Genomic DNA, 20000 nt, shown 5'->3' on the forward strand with positions numbered 1-20000 from the left:
AATTTTGGAGTTAAATTACAAGGGATCTCACCACTACAGATATAAAGTAATACGACGGAAATTTCGAAAAAGTAGGATTAACTACTACAGGAACGGGACGGCAACATTTAATCCATCGATACTAAAGCAGCATTCACCCACTGCCTGGGCCTGAAAACTTGATATGTCCGTCATGTGCGAAGACGGTGAGATATTTGTAAGAAAGCAGGAAGCAAAGTCGGTGTTCTTAATCGACTCAAAAAACTGGTTCCTACTCATGCCTTGCTTCAGTTGTACAAGGCTGGGGTGCTACCGAATTTAACCTACTGCCACATGGTCTGGCATTTTTGCAGAGCATCAGACACTAAGAAGCTAGAGAGGGTACAGGAACGAGCTTTGCGAGCTGTATTCAGTAATAAAACAGCAACGTACGAGCAGCTCCTCGAATGGGCAAAACTACCGAGTTTAGAAAATCGAAGACTACAAGACATTTTAATTTTAATGTATAAAGTGAAACATAATTTGGTACCCAAGACTATAATTGACATTTTCCCTATCTCAAATAGTAAACACAATTTACGTAACAAGGATTTTTCTATCCCTAGGGTAAACACTACAAAATACGGCAAACATAGTATCCGATATTTAGGACCGTATTTATGGAGTAAAATAAATATTAACTTACGTCAAAAAACGAGCTTTGAAGCATTTAAACACGCAATCCGAGGTATGGACATAAAAGGATTATTGGACGGGAGCTGTAATTGTCAAGTGTGCCAGTCCTGACGATAATTTCTGATTTTAGTCCCTTTTAAAATTATTTATATGTTTAACTAAATTAGTAATGTTAGTAGCATTGTAAATAATTAACTATTTTTACTGTTAATCGTTAACTGTATTTAAATTTGTAAATCTTTACATGTATCTATCAATTTTATCTTTTTAATCTTAATTTTATTGATCAATTTTAATTAAGTGTCCCCAATTAGCTCTTAGCTAAGAGCTAAATAGTTATAGACACTTGAATAAAGTTTATGTATGTATGTATGTATGTATGTATGTATGTAATCACAATTTTGTTAATGATGCGCTTCATTGCGTCCCGTGGAAGCAGCTTGGCGGCCAAAAACTGGTTTGACGAAAAATCTGAACTGTCTCTGCACATGGAAATGAGGTTCTGGGATCGTGAGACCAGAGCTTTTTCCTCCTTTTTTTTTTTTTGGTCCTCGACCGTTGATTTAGCAGCCTGTGTAGTTGGCAGCGAATGGGGAAGGGCGCAGTGAAATATCACAGCGCCACTCTGCATTCACCGCGCCGTTTATGCCCCTTGCGTCAAAAATACCGCTACCTACGCAGGTTATTGATTTGGAATCGATGAGCGCTCTCTCTCCACCTTCAAAAGGGTCACCTACGTCTTGCGAAGGACATTAGATACTTACAACGTTGCGAAACGCGTCTGGGTCCAGTTTTTGACAACACTTTTCAACCGGACGATTATCTACTACAGTCCAGAGGACTATCAAAGCAATCACCAAGGGCGGCTCAAGAACGGCGATACTCATTTCAACATTTGATGCAGAAATTCCGTCGGGCTCGGATGTCTTCGTGCAAGGATTACGAGGAAACCACTTCGGAAGATACTTGATGATCAATCCTTCCCAGAAAGCTTGTCATCACCCATCAGTAGATGGAAAATCTTATTTTGCTGCCTTTTTCGTTGAAATCAAACGTTTTTCCTTTCTGCTGCAGTCAAAATATTATTGTAGATCAGTTGAAGGCACTTCAGCCCCCACAGTTGCGTTACACAGTCGTTACCATTGAGCAAAATACATTTGACCAGCGGATTTTCTGCTGTAACCTTAGTAACGGCATTGTTGGTGTTCAAGAATGACCAAAAAATGTCAAAGTGAGCAACCTTTTTCTTGAAAGAATTCCACTGGTACTGGAAAACGAGTTCTCAATAGGTAAGATATATAATATAGTAAAATTTAAGGACTTATCTGTAGACACCAGTACCGGTAGACCAAAGGATCGATTGCTGGGCAAGTTGCCGACAAAAAACTCTCGAGTAGCATCTCAAAATCCTTAGAACTCCGTGTATAAGTTGTCGATCGAACGGAAGCGACCGGACAAGATGGATAAGGTGTTCGCAAAGTAAGTGTTTTCTTCCATCGTAGGATGTTACGAACGAAGCACAACCCTACAGTCTCACCTAAAACGGTCGCCGTTCAAACATATAGGAACATTTCATATATTTTATTATTTTTATAGACTGAATTAAAACTAAATCAGAATCACTTCTCGATCACACAAATGCATGTACAACTGACATGTTTCCAAAGACGTGACGAGTTCTGAGCAATGTTGTTCAGTTGCTGTGGTTGATTTTTTATACATAATAATTTATATAATAACATCTTGGACAACAAAATTACTAGTGCCACATTTTCCTATCATTAAGTTAAAGAGTCAGGCAAAACAATGGGGCGTCTCCCATATGGACCAGGAAATGCCCACATTTTACAGAGCAAGGGTGCTGATATTGGGGTAATGAAGTTCTACTGTACCGAATATTCAACACGTTATGGACAGGAGGGCTTCAATCCTCGGTCTGGTCACCATACTGGCACTGGATATCAATCAAACTTTAGACCAGGGGTTTATTACAATCGTCGCTTGGATGAACTGGACAACCCGGTAATGGGGTAAGGAAAAAGTTTATTAGTACTAGTTCAAAAACGAGTGTGAGTGCTTCTGTGTATTTCCAAACGAAGACCGAGTGGTTTACATGTTTTCGTTCATTTGGAAATCCAATGAAGCACGATGCACGAGTTTTTGAATTACTTCTCCAACAAAAGAAATTATACATTCAATCACTTGAATATTTTTTTGTGCACCTTATGATTGCTCAGAAGCATGTGAGAGCTGTGAGCAAGCACTCATTTGCCATTAATTGATTTCAAAACACGTGCATTTGAAATTATTGATTTCAAAATCATGTGTTTGAAATTATTATTGATTTCAAACCACGTGTTTGAAATTATTGATCTCAAACCAAATGTATTCGAAATTCATTTAGTGAATCAGCAAGCAGTGTTTCATTGGGTTTCAAACTAGACTAAGTGCGCATGACCAGAATGGGGTGATGCAATTGGCTTATTAACTTATGAATTATTAATGAGTTTGAGAATTGTTATTTTCAAGTCCTGACACTCTCATATTAGGGTGTTACAGTGGTTATCATTAACATGCGCCCCTCAAGAACATTTTTTAATATTCAAAAATAAAATTTAGGTGGACATCAATCAAATGCTTCCATATAACGAATTCAAATGCTGCCAAGAGAACAGGAGTATCGTCATGGAAACATTGATGATTGACGTCCATCTAAATTTTTACTTTCAAAATATGAAAAAAAGTTGTTGAGGGCTGCGTGTAACTGATAACTGCTGAAAAGCATTATTAACGCTGTGGGCTAATCAGATGCCATTTTGCCAAACACTATCTGGTACTTTCCATGGATGCTCTTCGAATTTGGCTTGCCTCAAAGGAAAAAGCATAAGATTGAAAATGTAAATATTAATAAAGCTGCTATTTAATAGGGCCTTCTTTATGTTGATTAAAAAGGCAAGCTAACCCAAAAGGCTGTATCAATGACAAAAAAATTATTATCATTTCAACTTCGAATCACATTTCTCAGAATAGAAAAATAAAACCAACCTGTCATAAAGGTCGAGGGGGTCACCTTGACTTCCAATACATTTGCAATATATGTCAATTGCTGCATGCTACCTTAAATGGTTGATATTATTTTTTGTTATCTACAGGAGACTTTTGACAGACAACTATGCATCTATTACCAAGAAACACTTTTTACCCTCCAAAGGATCAAGTGGTATTGACCCTTTCTCCAAAGGCCTGCACATGACAGCGACAAGTGGATTTGTAAAAGACATTCCTGTTACTGTGCCAAGATCGAGACAGGTTAGAAAAAGTCGTAAATAATGCTGAGCAGTATGTCAGTAATCTGGACATTTACAGATATAAGGGTTGTTGGAATCTTTTGTTGTTAGTGACTAATTCTACCATTGTAAGCACTTTAAGACACCATAACTAACCACAACAGTTGTGGTCTGTAATCCCAAAAAGCTGCACTTCTTTCATCAAAGTGCTGTAACTGTACAATAAAAAATGATTATGTACATAATACATATTACACAGTAATTGACATGAAATGAATTGAAGGTATGAACAAAGATCAGATTTTTGAAGAAATGAATAATTCTCTTATATTTAATACTTGGCAAGAAAATTAATTAAAGCACTACAAGTCTAGTGTCAAAAAAGAAGGCTGGGAAATTGGGGATCCACACAGACGAATCATACCCTAGCTAACAGGCGTCATATTTGCTTTCTTTTAATTGTAATAATTTAAATTTTATTAATGGCTACTGTACTGTATAAATAAAAAATCAATAAATGCCAATAAAAATTATTGGTTATTACATGTACTACAGTAATAATCATTGTGAAGCAAAAGTAACAGTAGCTGAGCAAAATTTATATGTTCCAACAATATGCAATTTCCAGGTTAGGGATGTGCACATTGACACCAGAGCTAAAGGAACGGTATATCCATACCATCGCCCATTGCTATACACTCTTAAACAGAAGGATCCTATTTCCAGGGAAAATGGATTCTACGTAAGTTGCCCTCTTGAACAATAATGCAAATAAAGTGCAGTACATGATTTTTAGGCCCCACCTTTCCGATACATCTTACATTTTTCCTTTTACTTTTAGGGTCCTAGCTATATGTCCACAGAAACTCACACAAATTTCCCAGGAATCCCAAATCAGAGAAGTGAGTAAAAGTGGAGGGCTGAGATCATTATTAGTTTTACAGGGTACTTGAGATTTGCCTTAATTTAAGCATAACATTCATGTTGATCAAAGAGAGAATTTCAGTTGTTTTTCCCTAAAATACAAGTGCAAAACCCAAAAGCACTTCCAATGATTGTACTGTATTTAGGGAAAATTAGGAAGCAATGTATTGTGAATCGGGTATCTGTTGGGCTTAGTAAGGTCAGAAAAAAGTGTTTTTACAATTTAAGGACGTTAGCGCCCAAAATGTTCCCACCTACAGAATTTTTTTAAACTTGCCATGCAGAAAGGTAATGATCTACTTTTGCCAAAAAGGCAAACTGGAGGGTCACCGTGCTTGCTTTCGAGATCATGAGGTGCACTTTTAGAAGATTGCGTTATTTTAGGACGACCTTAGCTTACAACTGTCAGCAATAAAAAAGCTACATTAGAGAAATTTAGATCAGGTAAACATACTCAATTCAACATAACTAATATAACTAAATAAACTTTTGCATCTGATGTCTTTTCCTGTGGTTAAATAGACCTTGAAAAATGATAAATATTAGTCTAAGAAAGACTAAAAGGCGACTAAAAGGCGAAATATTTGTAACTTCTCACGTACAGATATTTTTTGTTTTGGTAAAATGGACAAAATCAGGAAAGGAAGTGATCTACGGGAAGAAAAATGGGGGTCATTGCGTGACATGAAGACCTGGGTCCACAGCTATCCCATGATGCCACATGCTGTCACGCTCCATTCTTGTGAACAATGTTTGCGCCTTCAGCATCGTGTTTACCTTCGTGGTCTGCCATGCAGCGAAAAAATGCACAGTAGCAATGGGCGCGAACGTCCTTAAGGCCTGTATTATTTACACATGCCAGGCCCCAGTGTTCAAAAGGTGGATAATGCTATCTATTGGATAAATCACTATCCAAATGGATTGGATAGCGCAAAAAAAAGCGTTAATTTGCTATGACTGCAAAACGTGGATAGTGATTTATCCGGCAGATAGTCCTTTATATCCATTTGAACAACTGGCCCCAGAGTTGCATTCCCATTTAAATTTGGATGTACCTAAATTTAATTTTCCACATACCAGTAACTGTAACTAAAATACCTTACACAAAATACTTTTTCTTTGATTTTCTTTCATGATCAGTGGACACTTCAACAAAAACTGTAGGATACAAGGAAGGATCTGGCTTCACACATGCATACAATGATGAGCCAATCACTTTTAACCCAATGGACGCCCATGAAGGAATGAGAGATGTAAAGAATGAAATAAATAATAATAATAAATTATAATTCTTTAAGTATGGTTTTTGGCCAGTCTGTAGGATGTTGCAAATTATTACAACATTTACCATAAATAAAGGGATTGCAGTAGCACTGATATTTTGTTTGAGCACCAATTTTATGGTAGAGTAGGAAATTTAGCAACAATTATTGGTTTTAGTATTGGTAAGTCTTCATTCATTGTTTAACAGTTGTCTTTACAGTAACTGAACATTGTATGTTTCATTCCAGCCAAGATGGACTCACCGACCAACTGGTTTTAGTATTATGAAAAAAGATTTCCTTCCTGTGGAATATCTTCATGTAAGTAGACATTTCAATAATATTATTGCTGCAAGAACTGGTGTGCAGCTCACTATTCTTGGCATTTGAGATACCTGTGGCTTAAATACCAGAATAAAAGTCAATTATAGGATTTCACTAGACAAACGCACAGTACACATGCCCAGTGGTTTTCATGTATGTTTCGTTTATTATTTCATATTTAATTACCTTTCTGTTATATTAGTTTCCATCTTGTGCTAATAAGAAAAGGTCTGTCAACCTCGTCCCTAGAGTCTCTCTTCTTCCCTTCCTTGGAAGGGAAGAAGAGAGACCCTGGGGACGAGGTTGACAGACCTTTTCTTATTATTGGTAATACAGTATGTTGATATCCTATTTATAAACATGCACTTTCTACAATACATGGATATAGTGATCATTTATATTTTTTAATAAATAAAGTACAATCGTTTTTATTGTGAGAGTAATTGATTCTATTCCAGCAGCACTTCACTTCCTTTTAGAAATTGCTAGTTTTAATCTTTGGAGACTTATGCAAGGACATTCTACTGATGAGGTAGACAACTAGTCTTAAGAGTATTAATATACACTCAGGTGTAATATGATTTAGGGAGCACCAGATGTAACCTGAGAGGTTCTACTGTACGGGTACACCTTTAATGTAACAATGTAGTAAGAAGCTTTCAACATTTAAAGTGCACCTACACATGTACATGTAAACTTAATTTTTTCGTCAACAATTATACTAAATTGCAGTAATTTGAACCCACGACCATAAGGTGAGAAGCATGGCATGGGTCAGTTGTCAATGTTACGACTCACAAAGTGCTTTGCAATGGAAAATTTCTGTGAAAACAGGAATACAAAGCGGTTTATGAGTAAACTTTACTTGGAAGAACTGGCAGTAATATTATTATTTGGACTCATGACCGTGATGTGAGAGGCATGGGTCTATTCTCAACTTTATGTCACACGTAAAATCGAGAATAAATCCATGCCTCCCACATCACGGGCGTGGGTCCAAATAATAATATTAGTGCCAGTTCTTCCAAGTTTACGTGGCTTGCATGGCACAGAAAAAGAGAAATTGTGAGTATCAATGGTGACATACGTTTGCTTTGGATGAGGAGATTTACATTAGGAACAGTAAATGTTGGAGTTTAGTTGCACTTTAACATGATAATAATACAAATGCAGCTTACATGTATATATGTACTGTACATGCATGTATATTAGCATGACATTCAGTTGTATAATGATCTGCATTTTTCCCCTGCAGGGAAATGAGAAATTACCCACGTTGTCTCATGGATCTGAACGCAGCACAGGATTTACTCATGGCACCAAAGCAAGACCAGTCTTCTATTCAAAACTTGGAGAGGTACATGTACTTGTGTATTTGCATTCATGACAGCCATCCCACAATAATTATGTTGTAGCCTAGGTCTCGTGTAAGATTTATTTGAGGCACAATTGGGCAAGGCAATTACGAAATACAACATGATTTGGATGGTCTGTCAATTTCCTCTGATGGCTTGAATCTCACTTACTGAACATTCCTCAAATACGTCATGCATACCTGTTTACACCCAGTTCAAGAGTCTTTTTAGCCTGCATAGCTACATGTAACAGGACATTTTATCACCAGATTATTCACCATGTAGAAGTAAATCAATGGTTGCTTCAGTGTGTTTGGCTCCACATCCTACAAATGTCATTAAAATAATGTTCCATGATAGTTGATGATAGTTTCAGAGCTTATAATAATTATTCCACTCTCTGTCGTCAACTATCACTGGCATGGGCAAAAATTGGTTTGATGAGAATGGACAAGAGTTTAGCATAGACATACATGTACATGCAAGCATGTTTGGATGAATGCCAGGACTCACTGAGGGAAATTTGCAAGAACAGACATAATCACAGTGCTGGAAATAATTTTTCTTTATTCAGAGGACATATGTCCTTTCAAATCTTCCTTTTGGTCGGACATTTGACAAATTGGATCGGACATAATTTATTGACTGACAACACCTTAAAGAAGAGAACGCAAGATGTGCTGGTGACATGTTCGGTCATCGTGTCCGATCATAATGTGAAATTGGCCGGACATTTTCAAAATTTGGTCGGACAATGTCCGATGACCGACTGTTATTTCCAGCACTGTAATCATGTATACCAGTATTGTCAACTATATAACAGGGAAAATAAAGCTTCAAGAAAGTTGCTGAGAAATTTATATGAGACAATGAGATTTCAACCCAGTTATTAAGAGGAGGCATATAATCAAGCCATTTTACAGTACCTTAAAGAATTTACTATTATTATGAGAAAAATATTTTCTTACAAACTTTCTCTTTGTTATTCAAATCTACCAACCACTGGAACAATTCTCTATTTTCACCAGTCCCTTAATACATTTTGGGGATTATTTGCATTAAAACAATGGATATCCAGTTCACTGTTGAGACAGTGACACAAATTCACCTTCATTTTTACAATTCCCTTCCCACTCCCCTACCCCTTAGTCAATGTTGCTACGTAGTATTGTCATCTGTCCTAGAATATATTTCCGACCAAGATAAAGGGCGGATTTTAAACGGATAATTTTCTGGAGTCATGCAGTCCTCTTGCTATTTTATTCCCTTGAATGTAGTTTTAATACGTTTTACCATTTTTATCACTTATCTGTAATTTTGTACACGACCCCACAAGCTTTTAGCTTTGAATTTAATATCGTGTTTAAATAAAGATTGTATAGGTTTGTTGAATAGTACCCAAAATGTCTCTGTGTCTCAACAGGATTGAAGCATAATGTGCCAAAGCCTACCCAACAGTTCATATAAATTATTCTTTGATGAAAGGACGTCAAACTTATCGTCAAAGTTATCCATTGGTTACTAATTTCCTTTTTTTTCATATTCTATACAGGAGTACACTAAACTCGGAGATCTCCATCCGCGGATACAGGAGAAAATGAAAAAAATGGACCCTGCTGAATATTCGAACATGGCTAACCCTAGCACTTTCTCGAGGTGCGTTTTATACTTCTAAACACGCGCATTTTAAATGATTCTCTTTAAGCGGTTAACCTTATCCATACCCACTAGTACTGTTTATAATATGTCAAAGAATTACCTGGTTCCTTTTGCATCGCACTTGTGTCCGCCATTTTGTTCATGCGAAGTCTGGGCTCTAGCTCTAGTATGGCGCGAAGACATTCGAACCGAGACTGCTGCGCGCAAGATTATAACGCTTGGGTCAGAGCATGGTCGTACCTAAAAGCTCCTACGTTCGGAGTCAAAAGGCATCCCAACACTGTAACTTTTGGAACAACTGAGCGTTTACAGACGGTACGTCAAAGGCAGAGGCACTAAGCGAACAATGCGACAGCGTTTTTACGCACGAGAATCTAACCAACCTAGCAGATATCATCCCTAAGTTACCCTATGGCGACGTACCAGACCTAATTCACTACCCGCGGCAATCACATCGAGCTAGAGTCTATCAGACCAAACAAAGCTTGCGGCCCAGAACAAATACCCGATCACGTCTCAAGGAATCTGCAACCGAGCTGGCTCCACTCCTCGACTCGTTCTTCCCGCAATCTATACTACATCTTCATCTACATGTCCTAGCACTCGGCAAAGTCCTTTTGACTTATGGCTGTTTTTGCTTAGGTGGCCTCATACACCACAAGCTTTTTTAGAACATTACGCCAAGCCGACCACTTCTGCTGGGAAGAACACACTCACAGAGGACAGCCACAACACCGGGAACTTCATCCCCTACTCTTTTCGAATAGTGAGTGGGTCCTTTAACGTCCCACAGAGAACTTATAAACATGGAATATTTTTCTTAGACGCGGCCTATGGTTTATATTCCTTATCCGAGAAGACTTGAAAGTCTAACCATTTGCGGATGTAATTATCAAGGCAGCACTTTCTCCTCAGTTATTTAAAGACCCCGAGTGTTGGTCCGGCTGGAGTCGAACTCCCGACCTCCCGCATTGCAGCCTGGTGCTCAGCCAGCCACCGGTGCGCGGTGCAATCTTTCGATTGCAATCTTACGCAGTCTTCCGATATCGGCGCACTGCCATTTGATTGGAAAGATGCCAATATTTCCGCTACCTTCAAGAAAGGGCACCGCGCCGCCCGACCCAAAGAATTTCAGACCTGTATCTCTAACATCTCTGACCTCTAAGGTCATGGAACAAATTGTGTGTAGACAGATCTGCCATCACCTCTCTGTAGACTCCGCCATTTATCGCCCTCAGCACGGGTTCCAGAGGGAACTTTCCTGGAGACTGAACTGATAATGATGCTCCACTACATGTAGTGGGCAAATATCCCTAACACTCATGGCCAGGTTGAAGTGATTTTTCTTGACTTCGCCAAGCCTTTTTATGGTATCAGGGGCAAGTTCCACGGCTGGCTAAGTGATTTCCTTTCCAGCAGAAGGCAACGTGTCGTAGTATTATCTATTGCATCTCACCTCACAAACGTACTTGACTTGTTGAACTTCCCATTGCCAGATTAGCGTTGCTACAGGCAATTATTCAAATAAAAAATTAAGTTAGAGCTTATGCTTCATGAAAAAAAATCCTAATTTTTTCCTACTGTGATTTTTGATTCGCCAGCATTGCCAAGATTTCGTTCAAAGGGAAACAGAGAACCGATCCAACCGAAGCTGAGAGACTGGGCAACGTGTCCATAGGAACAAAGGTTAGTTAACGAAAACATACGAAGAATAAACAGCCGTTACAAATCTAATAATCCACAAACCACCTAAGCGAGCAAATGTTTGAATGATATATGTTGTAAAAATTTTGTGGTTGGTGACTGAACAAGATGCAGTTATGAGCTATGCTGTTAGTCGTTATTTGACTGCATTTGTAACTGCGTGATGCCGTTCTAGTCAAAGACTTGCATTTCACCCTTGCTCACCATAGAGTCTCCAGTAGCTCAGTGGTTAGAGCATCCGACTAGATCACAGAGGATCGTGCATGGGTTCAAATCCCATCTGGATTTCTGAGTTTCCAATGGATGCAATTTCACTACATGCATCAATAATCCACAAGTGTAAAGAAAAACAGAGCTTCAAAAAAACTGAAAATTAAATCAATGTGGATGGGAATTCTTCGCAAAAGATGGGTGTCCTGAGACTGAGGCTGTATCAGGGCTGTGCATTTAATTTTGTGTAGTTTTGCTTATTACTTCCCTTACTCGCTATGCAACTTAACGTTACCCAGAAATTACGTTTGAACAACGTAAATCAAAGTGTAGGGACAAAACATTGTTTGTCGAGCATATACATGTATATAAATTTAAGTTAAAAAAAACGGAGATAAACTTTGAAAAACTGTGAGGTTCTTTGTGCCTAGAGTCTTCTACCCGTATCTTTGGTAGGTTTCAGGGGGTAGAAGAAAAAACAGAGATAAACTTTGAAAAACTTGTAGGTTGCATGGTTTTCAAAAACCCCAATTGCAATATATTTTTATCTTCTTCAATTCTGCAATATTGTCTTTGTACCTAGAGTCTTCCGTGCGTATCTTATCGTTGATAGGTTTCAGGGGGTAGTAGAGAAAAAAAAACAGAACTAAACTTTAAAAAAATGTTAGGTTGCACGGATTTAAAAAACGCCAATTGCAATCTATGCCCGGCCATGTGTGCCTGCTTTTGTATTTGCTGTTTTATTCAAAACTGTATTTATTTTAACGTGTGGCTTGATTTGGGTGTCACTTGTCGTGACACGACCCTTTCAAGTCTTTAGCTTGACCCCTGACTCTTTCAGGAACTGACTGGCTACAGTGAAAACAATGACCAATATTTTGAGACAGCCGAGACGGCAGAGTCACTCAGAAGATTTAAAACTCATTACAATGCTAAGTAAGTATTCACCATCCTAAGGATCGATCTAGAGACGAGGGGGTTTGGATGGCTGGGAGGGAAGAATTGAAAGAAGCCATTGGAGGCACTACCGCCCTCCCTTCCCCACACTCTCATTGAGAAAAATTACGTGAAATCAACTTGGATCACACTTAAATTCAGTGGTCTCTTTTGTTTTTAAATTGTGTTTCATTTGCTTTTGCCTTCAATTCCCTCTCTTTGCTGGTTCTCTACTAGGTTTTTCTCCGGGTACTCCGGTTTTCCCCTGTTCTCAAAAAGAAACATTTGACTTGATTTGTGTTAATTGTTGATTTCAGTTTACAGTGTCCCCAATTAGTGCTCCAGCGCTAGATTGACTAGACACTTAAATAAAGGATAAAGTTCCTAAATTTTACAAATTTTCCGATTCGTTTGTCAGCGTAGTACTTTTGCTGATTATGCTTTGAATAAAAAGTTCATCAAGCTTTCAACCCCCTGTTTTTATCACACCAGACATTACGACATGAATCCGCGAGGTGATGATCGCAAGGGTCGAACTGAAGGCAATGTGTTCACTCAGTTACCAAATGGCTTCACGAAAGGAACAAGTGTCCACTCTTTCGGACCAGAAATTGACACGACAGCTGAACTGCGCTGGCAGAAGCCTTATGTAGCCAGGTACAGGTCTCCTTTGTTTGACCGTCCTCTGTCACTTAACCGTAAGCATCTTTGTTACGCAATAGGGTCTTTCCTGTCACTCCCCTGCTAAGTATTGTCTTTGTGTCTAGGGTCTTCTGCGCGTATCTTTGGTAGGTTTCAGGGGGTAGTGGAAATGCGTAGATTTAGGTAGATTTTATCCGGTAATCACGGTACAAGCAATGGCGGCTAAGCCGATGTAACGCTAATGGTGTTTTATTGGATCTTTAAACAAAATACACCTTTATGGGCTCACGAATGGAACATCGGTGGTGAAAAATAACCCGGCGTTGTCAATCAATGGTTTCCGATAATCGATAAAATCAATAATAATCAATAATAATCAATAATAATTAATCGATTGGTATTGGAAATCGATAAAAATCGTAGACTTAAAGTTGTGTGAGTATCGATTTCTATTGATTTTCATCGATTGTTATTGATTATTATTGATTTTTATTGATTATGAAATTTGTCATTTTCTTAAATAAAACGCACCATATGAATGAACAAACCATTCAGTTATCTTTATTTGTTGTGTTTCATGTTAAATTTGTAGCATTTTTACCCCTTATTACTATTAAAAGCTCACTTAAATTACTAGACTCTGATCGTCTCGAAACAAGAACAAAATTGTCTTAAAGTCTCTTCAGTGTCACTCTCTTCCAGCTTGTTAATTAGTTGAGGAAATTGTTTTTGTCTGCGCTCACTGTCATGCTGCCTGAATATACGCATGCAGGCCAAGAACATACATCTTGAACATTCACCCGTGCATAGCAGAATAATTGTTAAAAGGAAAATGTAATGCGCTTCCAGAGTAGCATAAAGAAGGCACTCTACAACGCTCAGAACACTTGCTTGGTATATTAGAGAATGCAACAACACCATAATACAATGAATCATAGATGCATCTAAGAAAAGCGAAAACAGCGCAAGAAGAAAAACAATGTGTAACATGATAATGATTTTTTTTTCGTATCGCTCGTCAAAGAAATACAATACACAGGGGATCATCCTTGACTTCGCCGAATGTGTTCGTTTCTTGTAGGCAGATTTCTGCTTTGTCTCAGACGGTTTATGAAAAACCTGATTAAATACTGGGGAAAAGGCGAAATCACAAATTGGCTAATCAAGATGTGTTACTGCAATAATATTGTTCCATCTGCTGTTTCAGCCGCACCGTCATTTTCCATTGCAGTTGTTTCGTTTGCCTGTCGTTGCAGTTGTATTCTTAAGTCCATAACTTTGTTGATGAGTTCTATTTTAGTTGAACTTTTTTTGAATTTGATTCCATGCTCTGTCAAAATTTCCTTAAGGAGCTCTTTTGATAAATTCTCTGGTGCGCCCTTTTTTGCTTCTTGTCTTTCTTGTTCTTTGGCCCTTCTTTGTTCCAGTTATTGACATGACACATTTCGATTATTGTTTTCCCTTGTTTTGTATTGTGGCGTTTTTAAACTTACACAGTAATCTCTTTGCGTAAGGGCCAAAGAGGACCAACAAGCTCGATTTGAAGATGGCCGAGCTGCCCCCGATCATTCGTAACTCTGAACGCATTCCCACGTTCTCCTCTCTTCTTGAATGCGTAGAATATTTCTCCGACATTCACTTCAAAAGGGCATTCGTGATAGCCCTTGACTAAACAGTGCACTGACAATTCAACTTGCTTCGCCATCTCTGGAACAAGCAAACTCCGTAACAAGTGTGTGAATCCGTGGGAATCCCGGTTGAAGTGCAAGGATAAAAGTGCGCAATCGAATTACCCAATTACCCTGGACGTGTAAATATGCCCGGGACCAATGAAGCACGCCCACGCTAACACGTGCCAGAAAGTTGCATAATGAATTATTAATCAATGATTTTCTATAGAAATCAATGGTAATCAATAGCAATTAAGACTCCGAGTGTGAGTATCGATTTTTATCGATTGGTTGCACCAATCAATAACAATCAATGGATTGTTATTGATTATTATTGATTGTATTGATTGCAATCAATCGATCGGAAACCATTCATTGACAACGCCGGGAAAATATATAGCTGGAATCTTAAAAGCGACGAATATAGGTCTTCGACAACAATTGCATATTCGCCGTCGGATGTCAAAGTGAGCTTTGTTTCTAAATTTTACTGATTGTGGTGTTATGTACAACACTGAAAAACCAAATGGCAAAACTCATTGAAGGAATCGAACGCCTTGAATGCATCTTTGTTTACTAAACAGAGTTAACTGAATAGAGTGTAATGTGAAGTGCTAGATTTCAATCCCATATGAACCATGTGAGTGTTAGCCCTACAGATGGAAATGGGACCACACAAGGACAGAGAAAAACTCTGACCAGGGTGGGAATTGAACCCACGACTAAAGTCGCATCTCAGTCGTCTGGCTATTTATACTTATTTTGTACTCAACTTTGCACAGTCTTCACTGAGTCTTCAGGTTAAAAAGATAATTGGAAATGTGACAGTCAAGAATTGTTTGAAAGAAAGCTTGTTGTCTATTTTGTGCTTCATTATTCAAGGAAAAGGTTCTTCAGAAAAGGGTTTGATCCTGATCCCCGGTGAAAAATTTATTTAAATGCGTATGGTTTTTTACACGGATTGTGTTTCTTGTTTGCACGCACGCATTGAAATAGGAAGGGTTTTCTGCCTTTAATAGCAAGTATGTTATTTGTTCAATAAATGTTTCGCTGGAAAAGATTTTTGTTAGATTTTTTGGCCTTTGTAGTTCATCGTGTTGTGTGATATTCGAACTTAACTAATTTGCATACATGGGTTGAAATTTGATACGCGAACAATTTTCATAAAGAGGCAGGAATTTGTAGCCGTGTTCTTTCTGGCAAATGATTAATAGGTAGCCATAGTTTTTAACGTCAGAAAAAGATTTGTTTAGTCATTCTAGTGTAAAATGAAGTTGATTTGAGAAGCCAACAATATTTCTTTAAGCTTATCTTCTGCGCGTGAATTTTTACGTTCTTGACAAAATTTAATTTATGTAATAACGAACTACTTACAATCAAGAAGCTAGTTTACCTAAATGGTAGAAATGCTGCCGAAGGGAGATGTTGAAATTTAACGATGCTTTCGTGCCCTTAACTGGACCTCCTTCTGGACCCCATTCGAGGCACAGCGACATGATCAAATTCTAAACTCAAAATCGCAACTTTTGAACTTTTAACTAAAGGAGGTTGAAGATGACCTAGAAATAAATCTTTTTAAAAGTTTCCAGTTCCGTGACGTCTTTCGTTTCGAAAATAAGCGTTTTGAGTTTCCCAGTTGTTACCTTGCGTGACACCGCGATAGAAAGCTGTTTGGTTTGAAAAAAATGTTTATCCCTATGAATCTCAGCAGTTGGAGCCTTTCAAGTACATTGGGACATGTCTTCATACTCATGTATTTTATATCATGAGCGTGAGGTAAGCGCTTTCATCGCAAAGTGAACTCCAGTTTTCGTTGATTATCGGCCGCCATAGTGGTAGACCAGGAAAACTCTGTAAAGTTGCGTTAAACGCTTCGACAAATGACTCATGAAACGATGTGCTGCACAGACCTGAGAACTAGAGAGGTGGTTAAAAGATTTTTTTCCAACAACATTCCAAGTTCTTGGCCTTTTTCATTTAACGATTTCGAATCTATTTTCTTGTTGCGTGACAGTGTAAACGATACGAGAAGTGAAATGAAAAACAAGAGTATCATACCGCGCATCTAAACTCCTCCATTCGCGGATAACCACAATTCCTTGCGACTTTGAGCACATTCTCTTGCGTTTCAAAGAAAAATGTGTTCTTCTCCCGAATGGAGAGCTGCCTCGTTCGTTCGCGTCAGGCTCACTCACTGCGGCAGCAATAAATTGTATTTCGCTTCCTGAATTTGTTAGGGTGTTTGGGATTGAGTACGAAAACTGGATTTTGAGGAGGACAAACACGTACCATAGGCAACCCAATTTACGCTCACGGAACGTCTAGTTGAGAAGAAAAATAGAGCGAGTAACTTTTTGTCTAGATTGGTTCATTTGATTTCCTGTTTCTCATGTTTTTTAAGGTTAAACATCATTGCTCTGGTTTTCTGGAATTACGACACTCGATTAAAACTTGTTTTTTTCGCACCTCCAATTAACTAATTTTCTCAAGAGTTGTAAAACTATATTATAGAATCAGGAATTTATCTAGACTTTCGAAAAGTCCTTCGTCTAGATACGCGCGGAACGAAGGACTTTTCATACTTGATTGGCGCCAATTTAGCGACCCAAAAACGGGTCGCTGAGCTAGGCCAATCAGAGTAGTCCTCGTGGACCCCAGGGGATAGAGTTGTCAATCAAAATTTGCCACACGCAGTGAAGCGTGATTTTCAAACATGCTACCAAGGCTACCGGATAATCCAAATTACGCGACCATCAGAGGAAAATAATTGAAGAATATCTGTCTTGCATAGATCTGTTTGTGTCTTCTCCAACCGGAGCTGGGAAAAGTCTGACCTTTGAACTAGTCCCGTACGCTTTTGGTCGTTCACTTGGAGCGGGTGGCAGTGCTATCGTCTTCGTAAGTCTTCCACTGATTTCACTCACGAAAGATTTGGTCTCTAGCCGGTCGCTATTTAGGACACAACACATTTAAAATCTTAAGTATAAACGGGTATCTGGAAGTCCCGAGGCGATTCTCAACGACTATCAACACATTTTTCGTCGAATGGAACAAAAAATTTTAAAATGCATGTGTATTCATCGACGAGAGTCATTGCATCGCTAAATGGTAAGCTTAAGTTTCACTAAGATGTATCTTTTAATCCCGGTCTAGTACGTCTCCTACACCTGAAGCGTATCTGATCTTTCATGAGTGAAATCAATTGACTTTCTTGACGATTCGAAGCTTTCCCTTACTTGCTAATCTTTCGAATATATTAGTCTTTCTATCAGCACAAATCACGGCACAAGTGTTGGTCCAGAAAATACCACTGGAGATCTCCTTTCCAAACGGCGACTCGAGATTGAAAAAAAGCTTTCGTTTTATTCCATCTTTGTTTCTGATACCTTTAGCACAAAGTTAACAAATTTCCTCTTTCGATTTCGTAGAAACAAACATGTTCGACTGTTTTCGTCGGATTGCGCCATCAAGTTCAGGGCTTGCGAATGACGTCATCCCCTTTTTGGCGCGAGACGCAAATGAAAACTTTGCAAGCGAGACAAGTCGACCTCTCGCGACTTCGTCGCTCGCTCATTCACTTCGCTTACGAAAATCACTTCTGGGGTTATCGTGAGGTCGACTTGTGGCAAGTCTAGAATTTATCCAAATCTTTATCGAAAGGAAGAAGTGGAATTGGAAGGGGTACGAGGGAACCTTCCGCCCGACCCTTTTTGGCATATATTTTCAAGAAAAAGTTTCAGTAACTTCCAAAGCCTTTAAGGCCTTAGTCACATATACTCCCATAATATTGCAAGCAACCTTTCAACTAACGCGCCTTTTCCTTGGTGTTGGGGTCAGGTGCACTCTTGCTGGAATTTCTTCGGCCCCCTCTTTCTAGGTTTTGTGAATTCGTCCGTGGAGGGACTAAACAGATTCTTTTGGAGGGAATTCTCGCTCGCAGTGATATCTCGAGAACAAAGGGCTCTTGTACATCTCAAAATCTAATGCACCACAGAAATAATATCGATTCAGTCTTAAATAAATTATTGATATATTTTTATAACAAAGAACTACAATATGAATTGTATGCACATTTTTTCCTTGAACGTGAGCGTTATTTCGAGTATTTTAGTTTGTTTGCAAACCTCCAGTTCATCATATATTCTAAGTCACCAATGGAAATACTATTGATCAACAAGAAGTTACTTTAGAAGTTGTAGCGAAGGGGAATAAAGTTATTTCTTGAGTATGATGCTGTGGAATTATGTGAAGCCTTGAGCATAAATTGACCCCACCTACTCAGTCAGTATGCGCCTTTTTTTCTCAGCTTGCCTTTTGCGAATACGAACTTGAAGGAATAACTACTGTGTACGCATCATTTGTATGAAAGAGAACTGACAGGTTTTGACGCATATATCCAATATGGGGAAGCTTTCTTCCCAGATTCGATTGCGCCTCAATTAAGGCTTTCACTGTTGAAGTGTGATCGTAAGGCTGTATATTAATTAACTGACGTTGCCTGGTTTGGTTTGTTCACAGGAGCATTAAAGCTAGAGATCCGTACCATGACGATCACACACATGACGCAAAGATGCACACGGCCGCTATCGAAATGACTGCTTGATCAGCTGCCGTGTGAACTGATGGGGCAGTGGCTTCCAAACAAAACTGAACTCACTCTTTGTACCTGGTCCTTAAGTTCTTGATGAAATTGTGGCACTTTTTCACATTTGTTTTTTATTTGTATCTCTCTTTTTTTTCTATTTTGCGGTTGATACATGTAAGTAATCTCTAACAATGTTTTTTACTGCAATTTAACCACAATAACTTAGTGAATTGACGTGTAAGGCAGATATTTAAATGTGATATTGCTTGTTGATATGCCCTGTGACAAAAGGATGAATTGGTACACGCAGTGGTAGTGCTAGGCGCTATTCTCAACTGTGCTGAGAATCGCTCTCATCATTCACGTTTGCAACAAGGGACACCTTTGTTGCTGTAACATTCAATTAGTCAATGCGTCGTAAATAAATAAGTACTGGCGTTAATACTGGAAATAAAATAATATTCGAACAAGTTGTTCAGGGTGTTAAATCGATTTTCTGCTGACGTCTTTCCTTCGAATTGTACAGTATACGTATCGAAGGAAAACCATAAGTGAACTGTCTTCATGTATTTAATCTTGAGGATAACTGAACCTGCCTTTCATGCTTAGATACTGGCCAAATTCTTCTTAAAAGACTGTTTGAAATTTCCTTCAAGTGATCTAAAACATTTCATTTCGTAACCAATTATATTGAAAGAAAATATCCTTCTTTGAGAGGCTTATCGTAAACGTTCAGATTGCTATTTAATCCGTGAAAGTAAATTCCGAGGCTTTGCGAAGGTTTTTAG

General features: G+C 38.5%; 2 protein-coding genes across 2 annotated transcripts in view; one reads left to right on the forward strand and one right to left on the reverse strand.

The window, feature by feature from the left end:
• Positions 1 to 1553, reverse strand: part of LOC138007723 (lipase member K-like) — a 13901-nt gene extending 12348 nt beyond the window's left edge. The window contains exon 1 of the mRNA XM_068854784.1: positions 1419 to 1553. Within this exon, the coding sequence (XP_068710885.1) occupies positions 1419 to 1541 (123 nt within the window). The 5' untranslated portion in view covers positions 1542 to 1553. The remainder of the gene's footprint in view (positions 1 to 1418) is intronic.
• A 229-nt stretch (positions 1554 to 1782) lies between these two features.
• On the forward strand, positions 1783 to 19682 carry LOC138007722 (stabilizer of axonemal microtubules 4-like). The gene is made up of 13 exons (XM_068854783.1): positions 1783 to 1943; positions 2441 to 2684; positions 3807 to 3963; positions 4570 to 4683; positions 4783 to 4843; positions 6006 to 6118; positions 6377 to 6448; positions 7707 to 7808; positions 9359 to 9462; positions 11067 to 11151; positions 12221 to 12315; positions 12808 to 12972; positions 19146 to 19682. Exons 2-13 carry the CDS (start codon positions 2461 to 2463, stop codon positions 19228 to 19230), a joined length of 1377 nt encoding a protein of 458 aa, XP_068710884.1. The 5' UTR covers positions 1783 to 1943; positions 2441 to 2460; the 3' UTR covers positions 19231 to 19682.
• Positions 19683 to 20000: the final 318 nt, after the last annotated feature.

Source organism: Montipora foliosa, chromosome 6 (genome assembly GCF_036669935.1).
Source record: "Montipora foliosa isolate CH-2021 chromosome 6, ASM3666993v2, whole genome shotgun sequence".
Taxonomy (NCBI): Eukaryota; Metazoa; Cnidaria; class Anthozoa; order Scleractinia; family Acroporidae; genus Montipora; species Montipora foliosa.

Coding starts and splice junctions, on each gene's coding strand:
- LOC138007722 (XM_068854783.1), top strand. CDS start 2,461: ATGGGGCGTCTCCCATATGGACCAGGAAATGCCCACATTTTACAGAGC. Junction 3,964..4,569: donor CTGTGCCAAGATCGAGACAG/GTTAGAAAAAGT, acceptor TGCAATTTCCAG/GTTAGGGATGTGCACATTGA. Junction 6,119..6,376: donor CCCATGAAGGAATGAGAGAT/GTAAAGAATGAA, acceptor GTTTCATTCCAG/CCAAGATGGACTCACCGACC.